This window comes from Hypanus sabinus, chromosome 7 (genome assembly GCF_030144855.1).
Source record: "Hypanus sabinus isolate sHypSab1 chromosome 7, sHypSab1.hap1, whole genome shotgun sequence".
Lineage (NCBI taxonomy): Eukaryota > Metazoa > Chordata > Chondrichthyes > Myliobatiformes > Dasyatidae > Hypanus > Hypanus sabinus.
The window spans coordinates 39421265-39442751 of NC_082712.1; the positions used below are offsets into that span (position 1 = coordinate 39421265).

At 39.3% G+C, this 21487-nt stretch overlaps 1 protein-coding gene across 2 annotated transcripts in view; it reads right to left on the reverse strand.

Annotated features, from left to right (window-relative positions):
* Positions 1–328: 328 nt before the first annotated feature.
* Positions 329–21487, reverse strand: part of hexb (hexosaminidase B (beta polypeptide)) — a 33249-nt gene continuing 12090 nt past the window's right edge. The window contains exons 6-13 of one of the 2 annotated variants that reach the window (XM_059974550.1): positions 20943–21072; positions 12983–13163; positions 12054–12140; positions 10351–10423; positions 7224–7395; positions 3531–3621; positions 1670–1774; positions 329–1474 (exon numbers count right to left, since the gene is read on the reverse strand). In XM_059974550.1, the coding sequence (XP_059830533.1) occupies positions 1399–1474; positions 1670–1774; positions 3531–3621; positions 7224–7395; positions 10351–10423; positions 12054–12140; positions 12983–13163; positions 20943–21072 (915 nt within the window). In that variant the 3' untranslated portion in view covers positions 329–1398. Of the gene's footprint in view, positions 1475–1669; positions 1775–3530; positions 3622–7223; positions 7396–7919; positions 8095–10350; positions 10424–12053; positions 12141–12982; positions 13164–20942; positions 21073–21487 lie in introns of both variants that reach the window. The other variant, XM_059974549.1, reaches the window with a different exon arrangement.

The following is a 21487-nucleotide window of genomic DNA, read 5'->3' on the forward strand; positions in this document are numbered from 1 at the left end:
ACACATAAAACTGGTTCTTTTGGATTAGATACAGTATAGAATAAAAATGCGCAGAAACATCCTAGATTTTGCTGCTAAAGGGCAGCCTAATGGCTAAAAGTGAGATCAAAAACTTAAATGCTATGAATACAAAGAAAACATCTGTCCATCTGCCATATTCTTTATGGTTCTCCCCACAACCCCCCCCCCCCCCATTATAAGTGATAAGGTTGTCTGTAACCAAGTACAAGGAACTGCAAGATGCCAGTCAACTGTCAATTAATATTTCTGATGGAAGCATGTACAAAATGTTCATGAATGCTGCTCAATTACCAGCATGAGACTTCAGTCAAGAAATAAAACTTTTATTGTGATTATTCAACCAAGTGAACATTTCACACATTTGTTGGCTTTGCATAATTGATACATTTTCACTGCAGAAAGCTCAAAACACAAGTTATCATTTCAACTATATAAAATTTGAAACACTAAAATAGACCAACTAGGCAATAACAAAATTAGATGGTGTATTCATAATGAAGGCAACTGTGGATTACAGGAAGATTTTGATCAATTAAGTTGATCAGTGGATTTCAATACAGACAAGTGTAACATAACATCTTGAAGACTCAAACCAGAATAGGACTTGTACAATGTATGGAAGGGAACTAGATAGGGTAAAGGGACAGAATGACTGGGAAGTACAGTGCATAGTTTGTTGAATGAGGTGGTGAAAAAGCATTTGTTTAGCATGCTGGCAGTTATATTGCAGTTGCACATGTCATTGATAAGGCAGCAATTTAGATAGAGCAAGATTTTAAAAAGGGACCAGGGGGGCATTTTTGCCCCCAGGCAGAGTGGTGTGTATATATAGAACTATATTTTCCAGCTTGCAAGACCTAATTTAGGCAGGTACAATAGTTTTCATTCAAGAAGCACATGGATAAGTATATGGACGGGTGGGGCTTAGAGGAAATCAGGACCAGCTTGCTGGTTACTATGGATGACATGGACTTGCATCAACAACTAGAGTGCCAATGCTGAAAATCCAGGGTAACATTCAGAATGCTGGAGGAACTCAGCAGATCAGGAAGAATCTATGGAAATGAATAAGCAGATTTCATTGTGGACTGAAACTCAGAACTGAAGGGTTGGTCTCAGCTATGCCTATGCTGTACTGCTCTACAACTCCGGTCAATGTAACCATGCTGTAAAGACAGTAAGTTCATGGTCCAGAAAGAGGTAAACAAATTTAGAAGTTATAAAAATATTAAAATTATACAAATTTTCCCATTCTAAAAGAAATATTTTTGTTCAAAGTATCATTTGTCTACATTAAAATTCACCATTTCAATAATGCAGTTAAAGTTTGTTCAGATCAAGATATATTGGCATATTTCTCCAAGAGAAAATCTGAATTTAGTTGAATTCTTTCTTGGCCTTGAATTCATGATCACAATAGCCGATAAACAGAGGTTCAGCTGCTACGCCCCGTCTACAAGACAAAAATCAAAACATTCAAGTTTAAAAACTCAGAAGCATTGATGTTTCAATAGCAATCAATCCATTAAGTTACTTTAAAAAATTGTAGTTGAAACATGCATTAGGATCTACACACTAGTCTAGAAACAGAAAGTATCCATGGTACTCAGTTTGGGGGGGGAGGGGGGAGAAGAGAAGAGTTTCTTACTGGATCATGCGGCACCGGTGTTTTGTTAGTCTTCTGTACGCATCATTCAGATTGTTTGTTTCTTCACTGCTCCAAAGGCGCTCACTTACAGCACTTGCCCGAGGCCTTCAAAGAAGTAAAGTTTAATGCAAGACTTGTGACCAAGATGCAGTCAAATCTGACATTAATAGAAAATAGCTCCAAATTAGACATTCTTTTGACAGTTGAAACTAAAAATAGTTTCACCAATATTTGGTTAATTAAGCTGACATTGCACTCAACTTCTGCTCAAATAAGATCATGACATCAGCTGAAAAGAGTATGCCGAAGTCAGATTTACATCCTTAAAAGCCTTGTTAAGTAAAGCACTTCTCAGTGTACAATACCCTTGGGACAACTGAAAGCTTCATCAAGGTTACAGGCTTCCTATACACCCAAGCACTAGGTACCTTGTGGTTTAGGCAACTCAAAAGATTTTGCTCAAAATTGGAAGATAGGAGAGAGTTTTATACATAATTAGTGGGTCATGATGCATCCAAGTCAAAGGCATGGTAGTTATGACTCCAAAAATGTTTATTTCTCCTAACTGGAAATCTGACAAGTGTTCTGTTGGGGCATTCTTATTGGCAATGTTTATGATTTGGATGAAAATATAGGTGGTCTTAACAGCCATCCAGTTCTGTAAATACATATACTTGACTAAAGTCACATCATTCAAATGCCAAAATAATCATAAGCTCTGATTTTCTGTCTGTAACCAAGCTTCAATTCACACTACTTTCTGAATCCCATGTACACCAGCTTTGTGGAATGTTTAATGAATCTGAGATTGCAGCTAGCACAAGATGGATATGCTGCCCGTTGGACTTTCAGAAAGTCTTTGATGATTCTGCCAAAATCCATTAAAGAAAATGACTTCATTCTGTAACTACTCTTTTGGGGTGGGGGGGGGGGGGGGGGGGAGGTAACCTCCCCATTTTCTTTGACGAAGAAATGTATTTAACCTGCTGTATTTCACAGCGGTATTAGTGCAAATGGAAGCTTAATGATCCATATGGTTACGTCAGGCTACTGAGCTTGCTTCCATGCTATATTTTCAACTTTAATGCCTCTCGTTTCAGACTGCACAAGAACCTATGGATCTTGTCCTCATTAATCAATGTCCTCATTTTGTTTGACTGTAATTACCTCAATGCCAGATTGGTCCATTGCACATCGTTTTGCACCCTCAGGTGTACACTATTCTGCTGAACAGTACTGTGATTCTTCAACTACCCTACAGCAAACACATCCTTGCAACTCCTCTGCATACTCACAAAGCTTACTTTCAATTCCAACTTTAGCCAAAAGATACATTGTCAGGTCTCCTATTAAGGCATTGAAATAGAACCTATGAACTTTGCAATACTTCACTCATCTATCTTGCTAGTTATAACCTCAAGTACAGCACCATATAACTTAACTGTGCTGACTGCGATTTTTTCCTCATCACATTTAGATTCCACTACCGTCATGCAAGTTGTCTTTTCTGTGTAAGAACACCTTCTGATCCATGGGGAGGTTCTTAAAATCCACAAAAGTCTGACTGATTTAGAGCAGCGCTTCCACATTCTTTACAGCCACTGAAAATCCTATGATACACACCAGGTGCAGAAAATGTTGCAATCTAACAGCTAGATTAAACTATAACAAATACTACAATCTGTGGCTTAATAAGGAACTGGATTCATAATAGAAATTAAAATTAAAACCCAATTATTTAGCAGAATAGTCAAAAACTTGTATTAACACAAGGACATGTAATTCAAATTCCTTTTGAAAATGAAATAAAATGACAAGTCCATATGTAATCACTTAAAGAATGCAGTTTAAGAATTGCTACCATAAACGTGAGGCAAGATTAGTTGCATCAACAAATTCTCCCCAGAGGCAAGCTTCTCCCCCAATCACCAGCTTCTTCTGCGCCTGAGTTCCTAGAGTTGAAATGAAAATGGTTACTTTGGGATATAGTATAACCACGCCCAATCTTGGTTTCGCATTTTTATTATTGACATCGCAAGATTATCCACTTTTTGGAAAGCGATTCCAGATTATATCATAAATATTTAATTATATTTTAACTATTTAACAATTTGAATGGTATATAGATTCAACCTTAAGATTACAAACAGAAAAGTCCAAATTGAAATGAGACCCAATTTACCTGGGGCAATTTTAATAAAACCCTGTCACCAATAACTCGCATACATTTAGATTAGATACTCAAGTAATTGAAAAACTGGGCACCATATAGTTTGAAGTTAAATAAGCAACATTTTACTTTGTTTCATACTTCATTACATTTCATGTTAACATCCAACATTCAAAACCCTGATCCAAACTTTCACCTTGAAGCAAATCCCCCCCCCCACCCCAGGTGATTGCTCACACTCCATTTCTCATGGATTTTAGCTCATCCACACTGTCATTGACAGCTTAACAGCAACAAGTCCCCCTTGTGCACATCCATTTCTGTAATGCCCCAATGACCCAAACACACTTTTGGTACAGAAGCCATTCTTTGAGAATAAAAAGACCAGAAAGTAAGCCTTTAGATTGCTGGGGCATAGAGACCAGTTCTGACCAGCATTGAACATGCTTGCCTCAAATCAGACAGACCAATAAGTACTGTTGGGATGCCATGTTACAGCTCTCATTAGTGGGACAGGACTGTATACAATTTTGATTACTTAGTATAGCAAGATATTAAGCTGGAAAGGTTGTAGAAAATATTTGCAAGTAAATTGCCAGTAATAGAGGGTTCCAACTACAAGGAGAGACCGACTTCTAACCCCACTCCCACCCCCAGAGCATGGGAGACCAAGAGTTGAGCTTGTAGCAGTTATATGAAATCATTAGGGGAGGGGGAGATAGATCATCTGGATGGTCACAGGCTACCCACATCCCCAAGTATTTGTAGAGTTTATAACTAGAGGTCATAGGCTACAATGGAAGGGAAAATATTAAAATGCATCAGAAGGGAAACTTTCCCCAGAGAGTAATTGTCATATGGAATGACAAGCTGTACAGGCAGGCATAATAAATGTCTAAAGGACTTAACAGGTATATGGATAAATGCCTGGAGGGGTCACATGGACTAGCTTCCATCTGTATAAACCAAGACTATAAGGAGGTTTAATATGCCTACAACCTTTAAAGTGTTCTAGAGAAGCAGATATAATTAACCATCCACATTATAATGCTGTGGCAACAACAAAACTGGCTTAAAGATTAGGGATGGGCTCCAACTATTCTGATTCAAGGTTTGAGGGGGAAGAGGAAAGAAGTGCTAGTGGGCAACTTGGAATGATCAAGAACGTATAGAGTTCAGAAACAACGATTAGCATGCTAATTATCTGGCCAGTAGAGTTGTGGATAAGAAAATTTTTTACTGTAGCAAAGGAATAATAGGAGTCTAGCTCCAAATATGAACAAGAGCAAGAGCTTGAGTTGATGTGAAGAGGACAGTAACAGTCCTGAATGCTGACAAGTTGGTGGATTGGACTGAAACAGATTAATTTAATGCCAAAAGTTGTGAACTGTTACATTGAATAAGGCAATATTAGGAGGCACAATTCTAAAGTAGTTCTGAGATTCAGTTTACTGAAAGTAAGATGCTGAATACTAGAGGTTATAGGCTTAAGGTAAGGAGAGAGTTTGAAAAGGAGACATGAGATGATTGTTTTGAAGATACGTGCTGCCAGGGGAAGGGATGCACACAAGAATGCTTAAGCAACATTTAGATAGAATCAGATTTATTATCACCTGCATACATCATGAAATTTGTTGTTTGAGGCAGAAGTACAGTGCAAAGAAAATACTTCAAATTACAATAAAAATGTCCAAAAGAGGAATAGTGAGGTAGTGTTCATGGATTGTTCAGAAATCAAACAGCAGAGGGGAGGAAGCTGTTCCCAAAATGTTGAGTATGGATCTTCTGGCTCTTGTACTCCCTGATGGCACATGAACTGGCAAATCAAATCAGGCAAGATCGGAATCATCAGTGCAGACATTGTAGAAGAACTGTTCCTGTGCTGGATTGTTTTGTACTCTACAAGTTGAGGAAGTGATTAAAGAACACAACTAGAACACAACCATTCAGGCCCACACCAACATTTAAGAATCCAATAAGCTGATTTATTGCAACATATTTCAGCACTATTCCATATTTCTCAACTTGCTTGTTATTCAGATATCTATTAATCTCAACTTTGAACAATAGCTCTGGGTGGAGAATTCTGAAGCTCATCCTCCCTTAAAGAAATTTCTCTTAGTCCTAAAATGTCTACACCTGGTTCTAAAATTATTGTTTGAGCTACAGCGCAGTACAGGCCCTTAAACCACACTGCCCAGCAATCTCCCGACTTAATCCTAGATTATTCATAGGACAATGAATAATTACAATGACCAATTAACCTACCAACCAGCAAGTGCTTGGACTGTGGGAGGAAACTAGAGCACCTGAAGCAAACACACGCAGTCACAGGGAGAAAGTACAAACGCCTTACTGGCAGCACTGGGAAATGAACCTGGATCGCCTGAACTGTAAAGGGTTGAGCTAACTACAACACTAATGTGCTGCCCATGGGCAGTCTTTTCCTCACCATAGAAAACATTCCAGCATTTGAGCTGTCACACACTTTAAAAACATTGTACATTGAGAGCTTTCATTTTAAATTCTAGAGAATATATCCTTGATCTATTCACCATCTTTGTACAATTAAAACACAATCTTGGAATCAATCTCATGAATCTTTGCTGCATGATCCCTATGACAAGTACATCCTTTAATGGGCGTGGAGATCATGTATGCAATTATAATAAGGTTTATCATTCCTGCAGTCAGATCCTCTTGTAATAAAAGCCAACATACCCTTTGCTTGAATCACCACTGGACCTACATTTGACCCAACTCCTTTGAAATTTAACTGTATCCAATCTCTATACTGACCTTTGATTACTCAAATTAGGTAGATTGTTTAATATCTCGATTTAATTTATTTCAGAATTTTACAGATATCCGTCTAAATATTTGTGCTAGCTGCTGCCTCTACCCATTTGACTTGAATCAAATTCTTAAGTTTGAGACACTCATTAGACAAACATGCATAAGCAGGGAATAGAGGGATACGAGACCATGTGCAGGCAGAAGGGATTAGTTTAGACTGGCATCATGGTCAATGCAGACACAGTGGGCTGAAAGACCTGTTCCTGAACTGCTTTATGTTCTACATCAGGTTATTTAGACTGGACAGGAAATACTGAGTCTTTTTGTAAAAATCTTCAGTTTTGTAGTTAACATTCTGAACAGTTTCAGAAAATTGCATTTGTTTTCCAATACATTCCAAGATCTGTTCATTTAATTAGATTTAAATTGTTGGCCAAGATTAGGAGTTCCCATGCCTTAACTCCCCTCAAAATTGCTGAAAACATTGTAGGACAATATTTTAAAAACATTCAAGTTTGCAACTTATTAGAATAATATCTAGGCGAGCATAAATGAATGCTCAAGGCAGTCAACTTTCTTCAAACACACCATTGAAGCTGTTAGGTTCCACTTCGTAAATCCTCTGCCAGTCTTGACCATAAGAAATAACATTTAAGTACCAAGGAGAGGACAGGAGAACTTTATATTTAGCAGCTGTTACAGCAGCCATTTCCTTCTGGTAGCCACGTTTCCACACATGAATAATGGTGTCTGGCTTCAGCTAAAATCCAGAAAACAGTATAAAGAAAAAACCACATCACAATTACATTCTAGCTACAGTAATGAAGTCAGGATTTTTGATTAAAATTGCTTAAGATATTTGTAAACTTCTTAACTCCTTCCACTTCAAGTCTTTAATTTCACTATCAGAATTGCAGAGAAACCAGCCTGGATGTTTCTCAAAGTACAAAAGCATCCAAAATTGAGCTTCCAAGCAGAGACAGGTTTTCACTACCTATGCAAAGTAATCAAATGTGGGTTTTGTACACAACTGGTGCAGAATGCAGCAGATCCATGCGAAAATCTGAACAATACACCCACGCTAGCACACAGCAAATAAAACAGCCCAATTATAAATCACTGCAGAAAAGCATTAGAATAATGCAAACAATTTTAGTAAATATTGGATAGTGTCAATTGAGTACCAAAGAGGAAAACGGAATTTAATAGCTGTTATCTGTTGATAGACAGAGTCAGGTACCAATAGAATGACAGACATTCTCATTAATAATGAAATCAACCAACCATTGAAATGGAGAGGTTCAACTTGATAGTACTTTTGCCAGTCCTGTCCATAGCTAATGTAATCTAAGTACCAGGGTGCTGCCAGGATGGTTGTGAACCCAGCTAACGTTACTTTAGATAGCTCTGCCTTCATAGTGCTTGACAGCCACACTTCAACTACAGTGTCTGGCTTAATCTGCAAGAAGAAATAATTGAGTGAAGCCAAATGTTTACAAACAAGGTACTTCTATCAAAAAAGGCTCCAAAAGCAGAGTTCCTTTTGTATACCATTTGTTTTTACTTTCACCCTCCAAGTTGATCAAAAAAATCAAAATATTATGGTTGTTAGAGTTATAGGGCTTTGCTCAACAGCATTTAAAATTCATTCTATTCTAAGAATTCGGTTCTAAATTGACTGCATTGCTTAAAATTTTAATTGTTATGACAATTAAAGTCTATTACTGCCAGTTGTGATTTCGGATCTAAATTTGTTTAAAGACCAAATCAAAATTAGTACATTAAAGCTTATCTATTTAATGAAGGGACCACTTAGTTTGTTACTGTAGAACACTGAAGTTTTGGTCAGGTAAAAATTACAGTGCTGCAGTCTGAGGTAAACGTGCTCTCCTGCACGGTAACTTCTGCAATACAGATTCAATTGCATTAACAGGTATTCCTATGCCAAGATATTACCCGTTCCAGAAATATTTTTCTTCTACAGTAGATCTTAGCTCCAAAGCTCATGATTCCATCAAATGGTCATTATTAAAGCTTCATACATTACTCCCAACTCCTGCGCATACTATCACCACCACTATTATAATTCTGGCTTTGTTTTTTTAAAAATTAAACTCATTAAAATGTTGGCTAAATCAAATAGTTGTTTTTTTTTTATTTAAGTTCAATTATTTTATCTTCAGATGATATTCAAACCAGGCAACCACTTCCTCTCCTCACACTCCCCTCTCCCTGACAATTCTACATTTGCACTTTTCTTCATCTACATAAAATTGCACTTGCCACCCAGTTGCTCATCTACAAATAAGTCTAGCATTGCTCCTTATACAAATTGTTTTAGCATTTAATGGCAAACTAATTTGATCAGTTCAGGCAAGGTCACTAGCCCAACATAGATTTGCTCCATACTCCCAAAGTTTCTGGAATCAACTGAGATTCTTTATAAAACACCTTCATACAAATCTTAACCCATTCTTTAGAACTAATTACTGTTCATCCAACACATGTATACTGACTACTTGCTTAAACCCAAGCACTAAGCTGTATTGGACCCATATTGTACTGTCTCAGTACTTTTATACTTGTGTGCTGTAGCACTTTTTATTTGCAGTTATTTTGTAAACACTATTCTTTGCATTTCTGGTTAGATGCTGACTGCATTTCATTTGGCTTTGTATCTGTACTCAGCACAATGACAAAGTTGAATCTAATCTAATCTAAACCACATGTTAAAATGGTTGAGTGTTAGATCAGCTATGTATTGATCTTCATCTCCAATCTTTGTATAGTACATAACTTGCCTTTCAATCGTCGGTTTACAAATTGAACTGAACAATTGTGTCCAGACCCTTTCATTCTTATATAATCCTCCAACATGGGCTGCAAGATTAGTTTATTTTTCCCCCCCACAGTTGTCACTAATTCAAAATGCTTTACTGTATCCAGCTTTCAAAGCTATTCAGAAATTAAAGGAATGAAAATATCAAAGTAGTATTCTTATCATCCAATTAGACCAAAAATTTAAATACAGCTTTTGCATTTCCTTTTTATACTCTTAACCCAAGCATGTTTTCCAGTTTAAAGAACAGACTTCTTGCAAAATAGACTGGAGACTTTACTGAATAAAAGCACTAAAAGGCAAAATGAAATCTTTGTTCTCCAGAAATTACCAGTGTCCGTCTCCCCCGCCCCGCCCCCCCCCCCCCCCCCCCCACATTGCTTTAGCCTATCCTGGAGATGTTCAGGCTTAAAGCTAGGATAGCAGTAGGCAGTGGAAGGACAAAAATCATAACAGCACTGCAGTTTAACAAGCAAATCTGCACATTTTAAAATAGGCATTTTATAGATTAGCCCTTTATGCATTTGAAAGATGCATGAGGATTTCAAAAACCTACTCCATTTCAAATATCACAACTGATGAACTAAATTGAAGCATGATTTCAAACCAATTATTCTAGCCTATTAAATAATGAAAAAAACTAGAAGCTAGGCAAAGCAAGCAATTGAGCAAGACAGTTAGAAGCTATAAATATTGATTAAGCTTAAGCTAATCAAAGCAAGCAAAGTTGAAATCTCTGCAAATCATGGAATACAAGATTCTCAAAAGTAATAATTTCATATTGTACATGGTACTTAACATTAAAATTCTAGTACTTAACCCAGGACTATAACTTAGAAAGTCTGATAAAATGCAAGTTAAGCTAGTCATACTTACCTTCACTCCATTATCGAAGACCTCCTGCCAGACCATATAACCCTTCATATTAGCTGCAACAATATCTAGAATACTGCAAGTTATGAACAAAGTCAGCATGTTTAATGGAGGTCACAAATGTGGTTTATCTCAAAACAAATCTTCCAATATTAGTAGACTATACAAGGAAAAATATAAAGGAAAGATCTAATGGCACACTTGTAAGGTGCTCTGAATCAGCACATCATAGCTCAATATTCAGATTTTCAACTAAGCAAAGTTAAAATCATAATGTCCATAAATCAACAAAAAACTTTGGATCAAAAATGCTGTGGAGTGGGTTTAAACACAGCCAGCTCCATCATGGGCACTAGCACCCCACTATCACGGGCATCTTCAGAAGGCAGTGCTTCAAGGGAGCATCCATCATTAAGGAACTTGACCATTCAGGACATGCTCTCTTCTCGTTACTATCAGGAGCCTGAAGAACAGCATTTTAGTAACAGCTCCACCTCTACCATCGAATTTCTGACACCCATGAACAGAACCTATTTTGCTCTTTTTGAGCTCAATATTTAATTGTAATTATTTTTAATTATTGAATTGTACTGCTGCCGCAAAACAACATGTCAGTGGTAAGCCTGATTCTGACCATACAAGCTCTCTGCATGTCAGGACAGTGTTCTATTCTTGTGAAATGCTCAACCTGAGCAGTTGACAAGTCAGATGCTGATTCCAACACAAGATTCCAACACAAGATGCCTGTCAGCAGCAAATCTATCTTGCTGGTCTTCCATATTTTCATTCATATGAGCTGCACACAAGTCTGGCATTTGTAAGCTGGGGAGGACCTACAACTGAAATGTAATGCACTAAAATATTATGTACCTATTTCAAAACGAGTTATGAAATATTTAAGATAAAACTGCAGAAATCATTAAAACTATGGGTTATGAAGCATTGCCACAAGTGGACAAGTCAATTCATGGGCATCAGCAATGCACTTAGTCCTCTAAAGTGTCCCACCAGATTCAAAAGGTACTTGACTATAAGGAGCCAGAGGCATAACATTATCCTGAAAAAAGCTGTCTCAATTGAATTAATTCCCCCTTAAATTTTATTCTCTTCATTCACCCTCTTCCTCTGAAAATGTTAAAAATCAAAGTTTTGTTTCCATAATTTTTCTTAAACATTCAATTCTCATTCCAAAATCTTGTTACCAAGATCTTCACATTCTTAAATGCCCTCTGTCCTTGTTTCATACTCAACACCTAAAATACACATTTTACACAATTTGGTGTGGACTGACAAAGCTGAAATAATGAAAGGAACTGGAAATGCCAGACAGGAGTGGAGAATTCAGTCACATTTGAGGAAAGAATCTCCCAAGCTTAGCTAGCAAATGGAAAAGTGTGCTTAATGCACTAAGTGAACAATTAACAGGCATTCTGAAGGGAGATACTAGCAAAGAAATTAGTATAAGATGAAGGTAAATGAGCCAATTAAGAGCACCATGATTAAGAATACTATAAAAACACCTTGTTGGCCTGCAGCACCTCAAATTATACAGACAAGTTAATATCCCAAATAATTTCAGTTAAACAAGATCAATGTAAAAGATTTTGCAATGAAATGGTCTATTTCTAGAAATATTAATTACATGATAAAGACATGAATGTGGATTCAAGCCATTAGTAGAAAGGTCATACTTAAAAAATACTTACTTTTGGACATAGAAAGATTCAAGTTTCCTGTAATCATTGCCAAAACCTTTCTCTTTCATAAACTTAGTAATCATGGGATTTGATCTCCTAAAGGAAATGATTAAAACAGGTACAATTTAAATCAAAATGCTTAATATACACATACCATTTAACAAACAGGAGATTGAATACACTCAATAGGTATCAACACATTGTTTTGTTCTCAAATGTATTTTCGGACCAACTCAACAAATTCCATTTGCACACCTAATAGTCATAAATGCAGCTTCATATTTGCACATGTTTATGCAAATGCATCTAAAGTGCATCATTTTCCACACATAATCCAACTTTCTTTTAAATATACAGTCTGCTTTTACAGAACTGCTATCTGTAGATATTGTCGATGGCAAATTTGGTATAATAATCCTGAATTTGGTACAAGGTTTATCCTGAATGATAAGAGTACACACACTGTAGCAGCTACATGGCACCCAGACAAGATAAACAAGTTGCTACCAACGGCTAAGCAAAGCACAGTTACAGTGTTTGATGGTACACTGTTAGTTTCAGATTATGAAGACTGGACCACCGAGTACAGAATGACCCCAGTGATAAAGTTCAAAAGTGTCACTTAATGTTTTTATCATGGCACCATTCATGGTCAAAAACTCTGACCTTCCACAAGTGCTTTATCCACATTATGCTCAATAATGCATCAGTTACAAATATTGCTGTAGTCTATCAGTAAGATTTCTGATCTCAAATCTGACTATATGCAAATGAATAAATCACAACCGCTGTATTATAGAGTCTACTCATTTGATTTACTGTTTTGACTGCATTAAAACCCACATGCTTTATGAAGTAACTGGTCATTCAACTACAGTATCAGGTATGGATAATATAAAATGTTGAATCTAATGCAGGAAATGGCAAGTTCTACATACCAACATGTAAAATCAACTTCATCACCTCCCAAATGAATATAGGCATCCGGGAACACCCAGCTGATCTCTTTGAAGAATTGATTCATAAAATCATAGGTTGTATTTAACATAGGATTTACAGGTCCAAATTTCCCAGAAGGCTCCTCACCATTATAACAAGGAGTAAGGAGGTTGCTTTGACCTAGTGAGAAGAGTAGGGAAATGTGTAACAGGGTCAGAATCACATTCATTTAGCTATGCAATATTTCTAATGCTACAGTTCTACTTTTAATATCTTAATTTAATATATTTACTTAAGTTGATTGCTGAAAAAAAGAATTGCATACAAAGAAAACCAGCCAGTTCTACAGCAAAAGTCTTTCTATGTTGCTTTGGACAAACGTAACAATCCAAACTTTTCTTTATCTGCCTGAAGATTACAAATTCCTATAACCAAATGTATGCTTAGACTGCAGAGTAGGCTTTAAGGGCAGGCTAAACATTTCTGATGACTAGTCCCAATCCCCAAAGAATTCATGCACAAAATTATAATTTTAAAGTACGAATTGTTTCCTGAAAGTTAAAAGCAAAGTTCTAAAATAGCTAGATCTACTTTTAACTTGAACGCAAATCCAAAAGGTGTTCATTGGTGTTAATGATATGGCTTGGATTGAAAAGTGTCATGGGCAGCCAAGGGGTTTGGAGTTTAAATGGCAACAATGGAAAAGTTTCTCCAGATATCATCAGCATCAAGAGCCAAAACTCTTTAGAAAAATGGTTTAGAATTACAATGACTGTACAATTGCATACTGTCCAATCACAGTCCAAATTGCATCTCGATCACGATGAACGTTTATAGAAAGACGCAGCACAGAAACAGGTCTTTTCACCCATCAGATTTATGATGAACTTTTGCCCATCAACACATACAGTTGGCCCTCCCTATCCATGGGGGATTGGATCCAGGGCCACCCCCCCCCCCCCCAACAGATACCAAAAAACGTGGATGCTCAAGTTGGTGGACTTTAGGACCCGGCAGAGCTCAGGATCCACCGCCCGCAGTGTTTCTGTTCTGAAAAACGATCACAATTGAAAATAAAGTTGAAATATTAAAGCAATCGGAATCGGTCATTAGAAAAGTGTTAGGCTACTGTCGGTCAACGATCAGAAAAATTTTAAAGGATAAAGTGAGAATAATGGAGCATGTGAAGGTCCTACCCCATTGAAAGCTACAATTATTACTAAGCAACACAATGGTTTAATTATTGAAATACATACGTTTAAGTGTTTTATATGCATTGAAAGGTAAAATATATACTATATACCAAGGCAAACGTTTGATTAACTGACGCTAAATACCAGATGTACCTGTTCCGACTAAGAGAACTTTTGTTTTTTATTCCTGATCTGTGGTAACCTATGCACATCCTCCCATATACTTTAAATCATCTCGAGATTGCTTATAATACCTAATACAATGTAAATGCTATGTAGATAGTTGTTATACTGTATTGTTTAGGGAATAATGACAAAAAGTCTGTACATGCTAAAACAACAAGTGCTGGAGAGAGAATTTCCAGGTTTTCCCCAATCCGTGGTTGGTTGAATTAGCGCATGCAGAACCCGCGGCTGAGGGCTGACTGTATTCCCTTTTCCTATTAAGGGCCACATCCTTCCCTGTTCAAAGGCACATGAGTGAATCTGCAGATGCTGGAAATAAATAAAAACACAAAATGCTGGCAGAACTCAGCAGGCTGGACAGCATCTATGGGAGGACGTAGTGACGATGTTTCGGGCCGAAACCCGAAGGAGGGAAACCTGATGAAGGGTTTCGGCCCGAAACATTGTCACTACTTCCTCCCATAGATGCTGTCTGGCCTGCTGAGTTCTGCCAGCATTCTGTGTTTTTATTTCCTTCCCTATTCAAGTGTCTAAATGCCTGTAATATAGTAATTAGATTCAATACTACCTTAGGCAGTAATAAAACTTAAAGGGAACATTACTGAAAAAGTGAAACATTAGATGAAAGGAAGTTAGCTAAATATTTTAAGAAGCATGTAAAAGGAGTGAAGATAGAACTGCTTGAGGAGGAAAGCTCCAAAGTTTAAAACCTATGAGCTTATGGCAAGTCTGCCAACAGCAAGAGTCTGGAAGTGCAACAAGCTTACAATGTTATAGGAAAATGGAAAGACAAAGTGCACAATTGTCAGTACAAACTTGACAGAATCAAGGCATTATCAATTTGCTTTTACTTCAACTTCATTAAAAGCTCAATTCAAATAATCCATTTGTACTGTATTTACAAATATGCACGATCAATGGATTGGACAAGCAGTCCAGCCCCATGAGGGATTGAAACAGTCATCAAATTCCACTCCACAGACAGTTACCACTTTACATTTGATTCATGATCACATGCAAACCACAGTCCTAATCAACAGGTCTAAAACAGCTACGCAAATCTCAATCAAATAAGGCTATGTTCAAATTACTTCAGTATTTTTTCATTACAGTATTGCACCTCCTGTAGGACCACAGCCAACCCTCTAATGAGAAGCCAGTCTTCAGTGTTATGATCCTAGCTCCCTCCTTTGTAAGAATCACAAGAGCACCCATTGGGGGGGTCAGTAGACCAGGAAGTGGGAGAGAGAGAAATGTGCTGAATTGCACGTTCCACCCGGGATGCAAAATAAGGCGACAGTGACGATTGTCTCATGGAGACCACGTGAAAAGCCCTCGGGCAAGATGGGCTGGTTGAGAGAAAGATTGCATCATCCCAACCTGATTGACACCTGCGACCCCGTGAAGAAGTATAAAGGAGGGTCTAAGGGGGACAGCCCCTTCAGATGCACCAAGAAGACACGAGTGTGATCCCGCAGTAGCGGGAAGCCATTTTGAAGGAAGCCATGTGCGTTAGATTCCGGGATTGGAATTTGTGGCTGGAATCATGGAAAACCGCTTTTAACTAACATCAGGGAGAGGGAACCAATGCTCCCCTGATTCCACAGAAGCTTCATAAAGACCCGGCAAGTTTTTCCTCTTCTCCCCAATCTCTCTCTCTCGGTCGCCCCACGTGAAACCCAGCGATTCCCAAAAGGCTGAAGCCTGCAGACTTCTGAGTGACTTTTATATTTCCAACGGACAATATATTAACCCCTAGACAACAGTAGAGCTCACTTCTTAATGATGATTATTACTATACCCGCGCTTTAGATCTAGTATTGACGACGTGCATTATCTGAATGTTTGTATTAACCTTACTTTTGTGCCCCTTTATAAATAAAAAGGTTTGAATGACCTCTCTATCTTTGCTGGTAAGTTATCCAGTTACGGGATACGTAACAACTTGGGTTTCTCGTCTCAGGATTTGACACCAAATTGGGAGGCCAGTGAATCGGGCTTGTAAGTCCAAAACTTGAATCTAGTTGAATCAAGCGGGTAGCCAGACGGGAAACCAGTAAAGATGGACGTGGGTGAATTTATGAAAAACCCAACTGTTGGGGGCGCTAGAGGCAGCCACCAAATCAGACTTGTTAAATTTAGTGAAGGGGTTGAACCTCACAGAAGTGAGGTCGTCCATGAAAAAGCAGGAGGTGCGAAGGGCCATAACTCAGTATTACATTGGGAAGAATGTGTTTGAAGATGAGGAATTGGAAGATATCCCTGAAAAGGTACCATCAAGTGGGACGGTTCAGTTAGTGGTGGAGAAATTAAGGTTGGAACATGAAATTAAGTTAAAAGAGCTGGAAGCGGCTGAGAGGCAAAGACGGCATGAAATTCAGCTAAAGGAGCTAGAAGCAGTCGAGAAAGAGAGGGAACGGGCCGAGAAAGAGAAACAGAGGCAACATGACTGGGAAATTGAGAAGATGAGGAACGAGCGAAGAGATCAAGGGTTAGACCAAGCGGAGTGGTTTAATGTTAGTAGGGAGTTGAGATTGGTGTCCCCGTTCGAGGAGACATGTCGATAGTTATTTCTTGCTTTTTGAAAAGGTGGCAGTAAATCAGAAGTGGCCAAAAGAGCAGTGGGTGGCGTTGTTACAAAGTGTGTTAAAGGGGAAGGCCCAACGAGCATATGCGGCATTGTCCCTGGAGGAGGGAGACGCGGAGAATTATGCTGAAGGAGGCCATTCTCCGGACTTACGAGTTGGTACCTGAGGCCTATAGACAAAAGTTTAGAAATTTAAGGAAAGGGTGGAATCAAACATATACCGAGCTAGCCCATGAGAAGGGGGTGCTCTTGGACCGTTGGTGCACCGCGGAAGGGGTGGACGAGGATTATGGACGTCTCAGGGAGTTACTTTTGATTGAGGAATTTAAAAGTTGTGTTCCGGAGGAGATCCGGATGTATCTGAATGAGAAGCCGGATAAGTCCATTTCAGAATCTGCTAGGTTTGCGGACGAATATGTCCTAAACCACAAGACAAAGACTTCCTCAAATAAAGTTCCCCACGTGGGAACGATCGAGAAAGTCCGACGAGTGAGGCAGAGGTCCCACCGGGAGCTAGCGGTAAGGTTGAGGGGGAAAGGCAAGACAGCCAGAGGTTTCTGGGTTTGACCTGTTTTAATTGTGGAAAGGAGGGGCATATTGCATCTCGATGCTTTGCTCCGAGGAAAGAGATAGGAAGAGGGAAAGCCGCAGTCCCTATCGGGTGTGCCGTGGTAATCAGTAAGTCGACCAGAGAACTGAGGGTAGACAGAGTACGAGAAGGCTCAGAGTTGTCAGTCACACGGAACCGTGTCTGTGACGGAGGGAGACACACCAGTTCCCGTACGAATCCAGAGAGACACGGGAGCAGAGCTGTCTCTGATCAGCAGTAAGGTACTAGAATTTGGTCAGAAAATGGGCATGGTAAAGGTGGAAGGAATAAATAAAAGGATAGAAATGGTGTCCTTACATAAAGTCATTCTGGACTGTGAGCTGATGTATGGATCAGTTGAAATAGGGGTGCCATCAGAATTCCCGAGAGCTGACGTGGACATCCTGCTGGGGAACGACTTAGCAGGGGTAAGGTTTGGTCAGAAATGCTGCCAACCTGCCGACCGGCGAGTGTGGTGGCCCCGCCCCTAGTGCCCAAGGACTATCTCGCAGGCGCGGTCACTCGCAGCATGTCGAGAGAGGCAGCTGAGAACGAGAGCAGTTTAAATCTGGCCAGTTTTGATTTGGCGTCTTTGCTGACCCTGTGCCATGAGGGTTTAGAGGGTGGTAAGACGAGGAGTAGTAAAGTGAAAGGGGGTAAGGGAGAGGAGACAGATCTGCCCTTAGCGAAGAGAAAGGTCCTAAAGGTAGGAAATAAAGATGAGAAACAGATAAAGCTGTTAAATGGTCCAGAGTTGGACATGGATGATCTGTCTGGTTTGGCAAAGTTGTTTGAAGAACTTGAGAGTTCTAAAGGTGTTCCTGATAATGAGAGGAGGGCAGTCCTAGATGGAAAGGGTACCCTTGCCTCGAAGGAGTCTGCTGAAAAGGCCAAGGAGGTTGTTTCAGCTTGCAGGGTTGCGCCTTCCCCGGGTGGGAGCTGCCCAGAGAGTAACTGAGAGGATCGGGGGAAGTTAGAATTTGAAAAAGGTACGGGTGTTGAAAGCCTGGAAGAGGCCAATGTCCCATTTGAGTGTGTCCAAGATGGGGATGCCATTGTTAAACAGCCAAGCAGGTTGAACGGGTTTGCGCCAAAGCCTGTAAATAATAAGGACAGCCCCTTTGGAGACCTGCCAGTTAAGTAAAACGACTGAAACGATTAGTATTTGCATAAACTTTTGTAAATGCACCTAAGCTAAGGTCACACCTCCTTAGTTTTGTTGCTTAAAAAATAAATAGGTGGTTATTGAATTGAAGTCTGATGCTACAAGACTTTAGTACGGTACGCGATGTTAAGATATTAAAGAAAGGGACACTGTAATCGTTAACTATTTAGATACTCACTTGAATGTATAACGGTAGTACTCTGAAAAGAAAAACTTGTGTATTGTGTTAGATTCAAAAATCCTGTAAGACTGTGTACCACTGTGTACCGCTGGTAAAAACGTTTTAAAAGGGGAGGTGTTATGATCCCAGCCCCCTCCTTTGTGAGAATTGCAAGAGCACCCGTCGAGGGGGGGGGTCAGTAGACCCAGGAGGAGAGAGAGAAATGTGCCAAATTGCACGTTCCACCCAGGATGCAAAATAAGGCGATAGTGACTATTGTCTCATGGAGACCACGTGAAAAGCCCTCGGGCAAGGTGGGCTGGTTGAGAGAGAGATTGCATCATCCCAACCTGATTGACACCTGCGACCCCGTGAGGAAGTATAAAGGAGGGTCTAAGGGGGACAGCCCCTTCAGACGCACCAAGAAGACACGAGAGTGATCCCGCAGTAGCGGGAAGCCATTTTGAAGGAAGCCACGTGCGTTAGATTCCGGGATTGGAATTTGTGGCTGGAATCATGGAAAACCGCTTTTAACTAACATCAGGGAGAGGAAACCAACACTCCCCTGATTCCACGGAAGCTTCATAAAGACCCGGCAAGTTTTTCCTCTTCTCCCCAATCTCTCTCTCTCTCTCTCTCTCGGTCGCCCCACGTGAAACCCAGCAATTCGCAAAAGGCTGAAGCCTGCAGACTTCTGAGTGACTTTTATATTTCCAACGGACAATATATTAACCCCTAAACAGTAGAGCTCACTTCTTAATAATGATCATTACTATACCCGCGCTTTAGATCGAGTATTGACGACGTGCATTATCTGAATGTTTGTATTAACCTTACTTTTGTGCCCCTTTATAAATAAAAACATTTGAAAATAGTGACATCAGACTTCAACCGACCTCTCTATCTTTGCTGGTAAGTTACCCAGTTACGGGGTACGTAACATCAGTAACTGCACAAGGGAATCAAGGTCATCCAAGCCTTGGTGTTCAAGACTCAGTATGCATATGTTCACATTTATAGTGAGGCAGATCAAGCTTTTGACTTTTACTGAAGCATGAAGAATTAGTTTTGAACTCAACATCCACAAGTAGTCTAATAAATCAAATCTATTGTAGTAGGAGCATTGTGCAAATATGGATTCTTTCCCATAAATCAGGAACCATTTCTTAATGACATTCACCATCTTCAATATGACAACACAAATTGAAGTGCAAATGAAGACAGAATTCACTGAACACATAAAATGCTAGAGGAACGCAGCAGGCCCGGCCACACCTATGGAAAAGGCTAACAGTCAATGTTTTGGGTCCCAATGAAGGGTCTCTGTCTGAGATGTCACCTGTTTATTCTTTTCCACAGATGCTGCATGGCCTGCTGAGATCCTCTGGCATTTTGTTTGTTGCTTTGATTTTCAACATCTGCAGATTTTCCCTTGTTTATAGAATTCACTGATCTGACAAACTCTACTGGGCTGCAGATATTTACATCTTCCTAAACTTAAATATACCCTGCAGCAAGCACCAAGGCATTTAACTAGTATGATTGTAGCTGTCACAAAATTCTTTCAACTCATTATAAGTAAACCAATAGCACCACCTGAGAATATCAACAGCTCTGCTGCATTAACTAACCTGATTCAAGGGACAAACCATGAACGTCATGCCCAATATCAAGCTCCCGAAATGATTACTATTCCAAGGTTCATGAAAGACAGATAGGCAGATTGGCAGGAAAAATACAAGAATGGTCTAAGCTTTCCTGGAAAAAAGGCAACATTTCCATAGATTTAAATCCCTGGAACACAAGAGCTTAAAGTGATAGTCAGGATGGTTGAAAACTAGTGTTCATCCATCAAGCAGAGAAAAACACAGCTGAAAATGGGTGGGTAGTAGCATGCCCTTATCTGTTCATCTGCTCTAGCAGGCATCTCCTTTCCCCCATCCACAAAATAAACTGCAGCTCCCACATTAGGCTTAGTCACTGACAACTGCAGGGGGAAACAAGACACCTGCCAGGCCAAAGGCCTGCAAAAGGAGGAGATGGCAATGGCAGTGAAGGGCAACAAAAGCTGTTACTCACCTTTCCAAGACTGAGTGTGCCCTGGAGTGTCAAACTCTGGAACGACCCGAATTCCTCTCTCACGGGCATATTCAATAACTGTCTTGACATCTTTCAATGTATAAATATGAGAGACTGGGTGATATGCACCCTACAAAAGGTAAAAAATTTGATTTTGCTTCAATAAAATAATCATTATCTAGATAGTAGTATTTGATATTTTTAGTTCAGTAATTTAACTCATTTGAAAACAGTCTGCTATAATAATTGGGTATAAGGAATTGGAAAATAAAAACAAACAATATTCATTGTACATGCCAAGCTAATTATGTTATGTGCAACACAAAGATCACTGACCCAAACAGAGAACTTTTGTAATTACCCACACCACTGCAAACAACTAACCCATACCGCTTACTTCCATTGAGAGAAAAGGGGAATGTATTATCCATTTCCCAGACATCTGCAAAATAAACTAAGGTGATCTCAGAGGTGGTCAGAGATTTCTGGGTAGAGAGCCATTACCAAAGTTGGAGAGATGCTGCCAAGTCTAGAAAAGTCCAAAG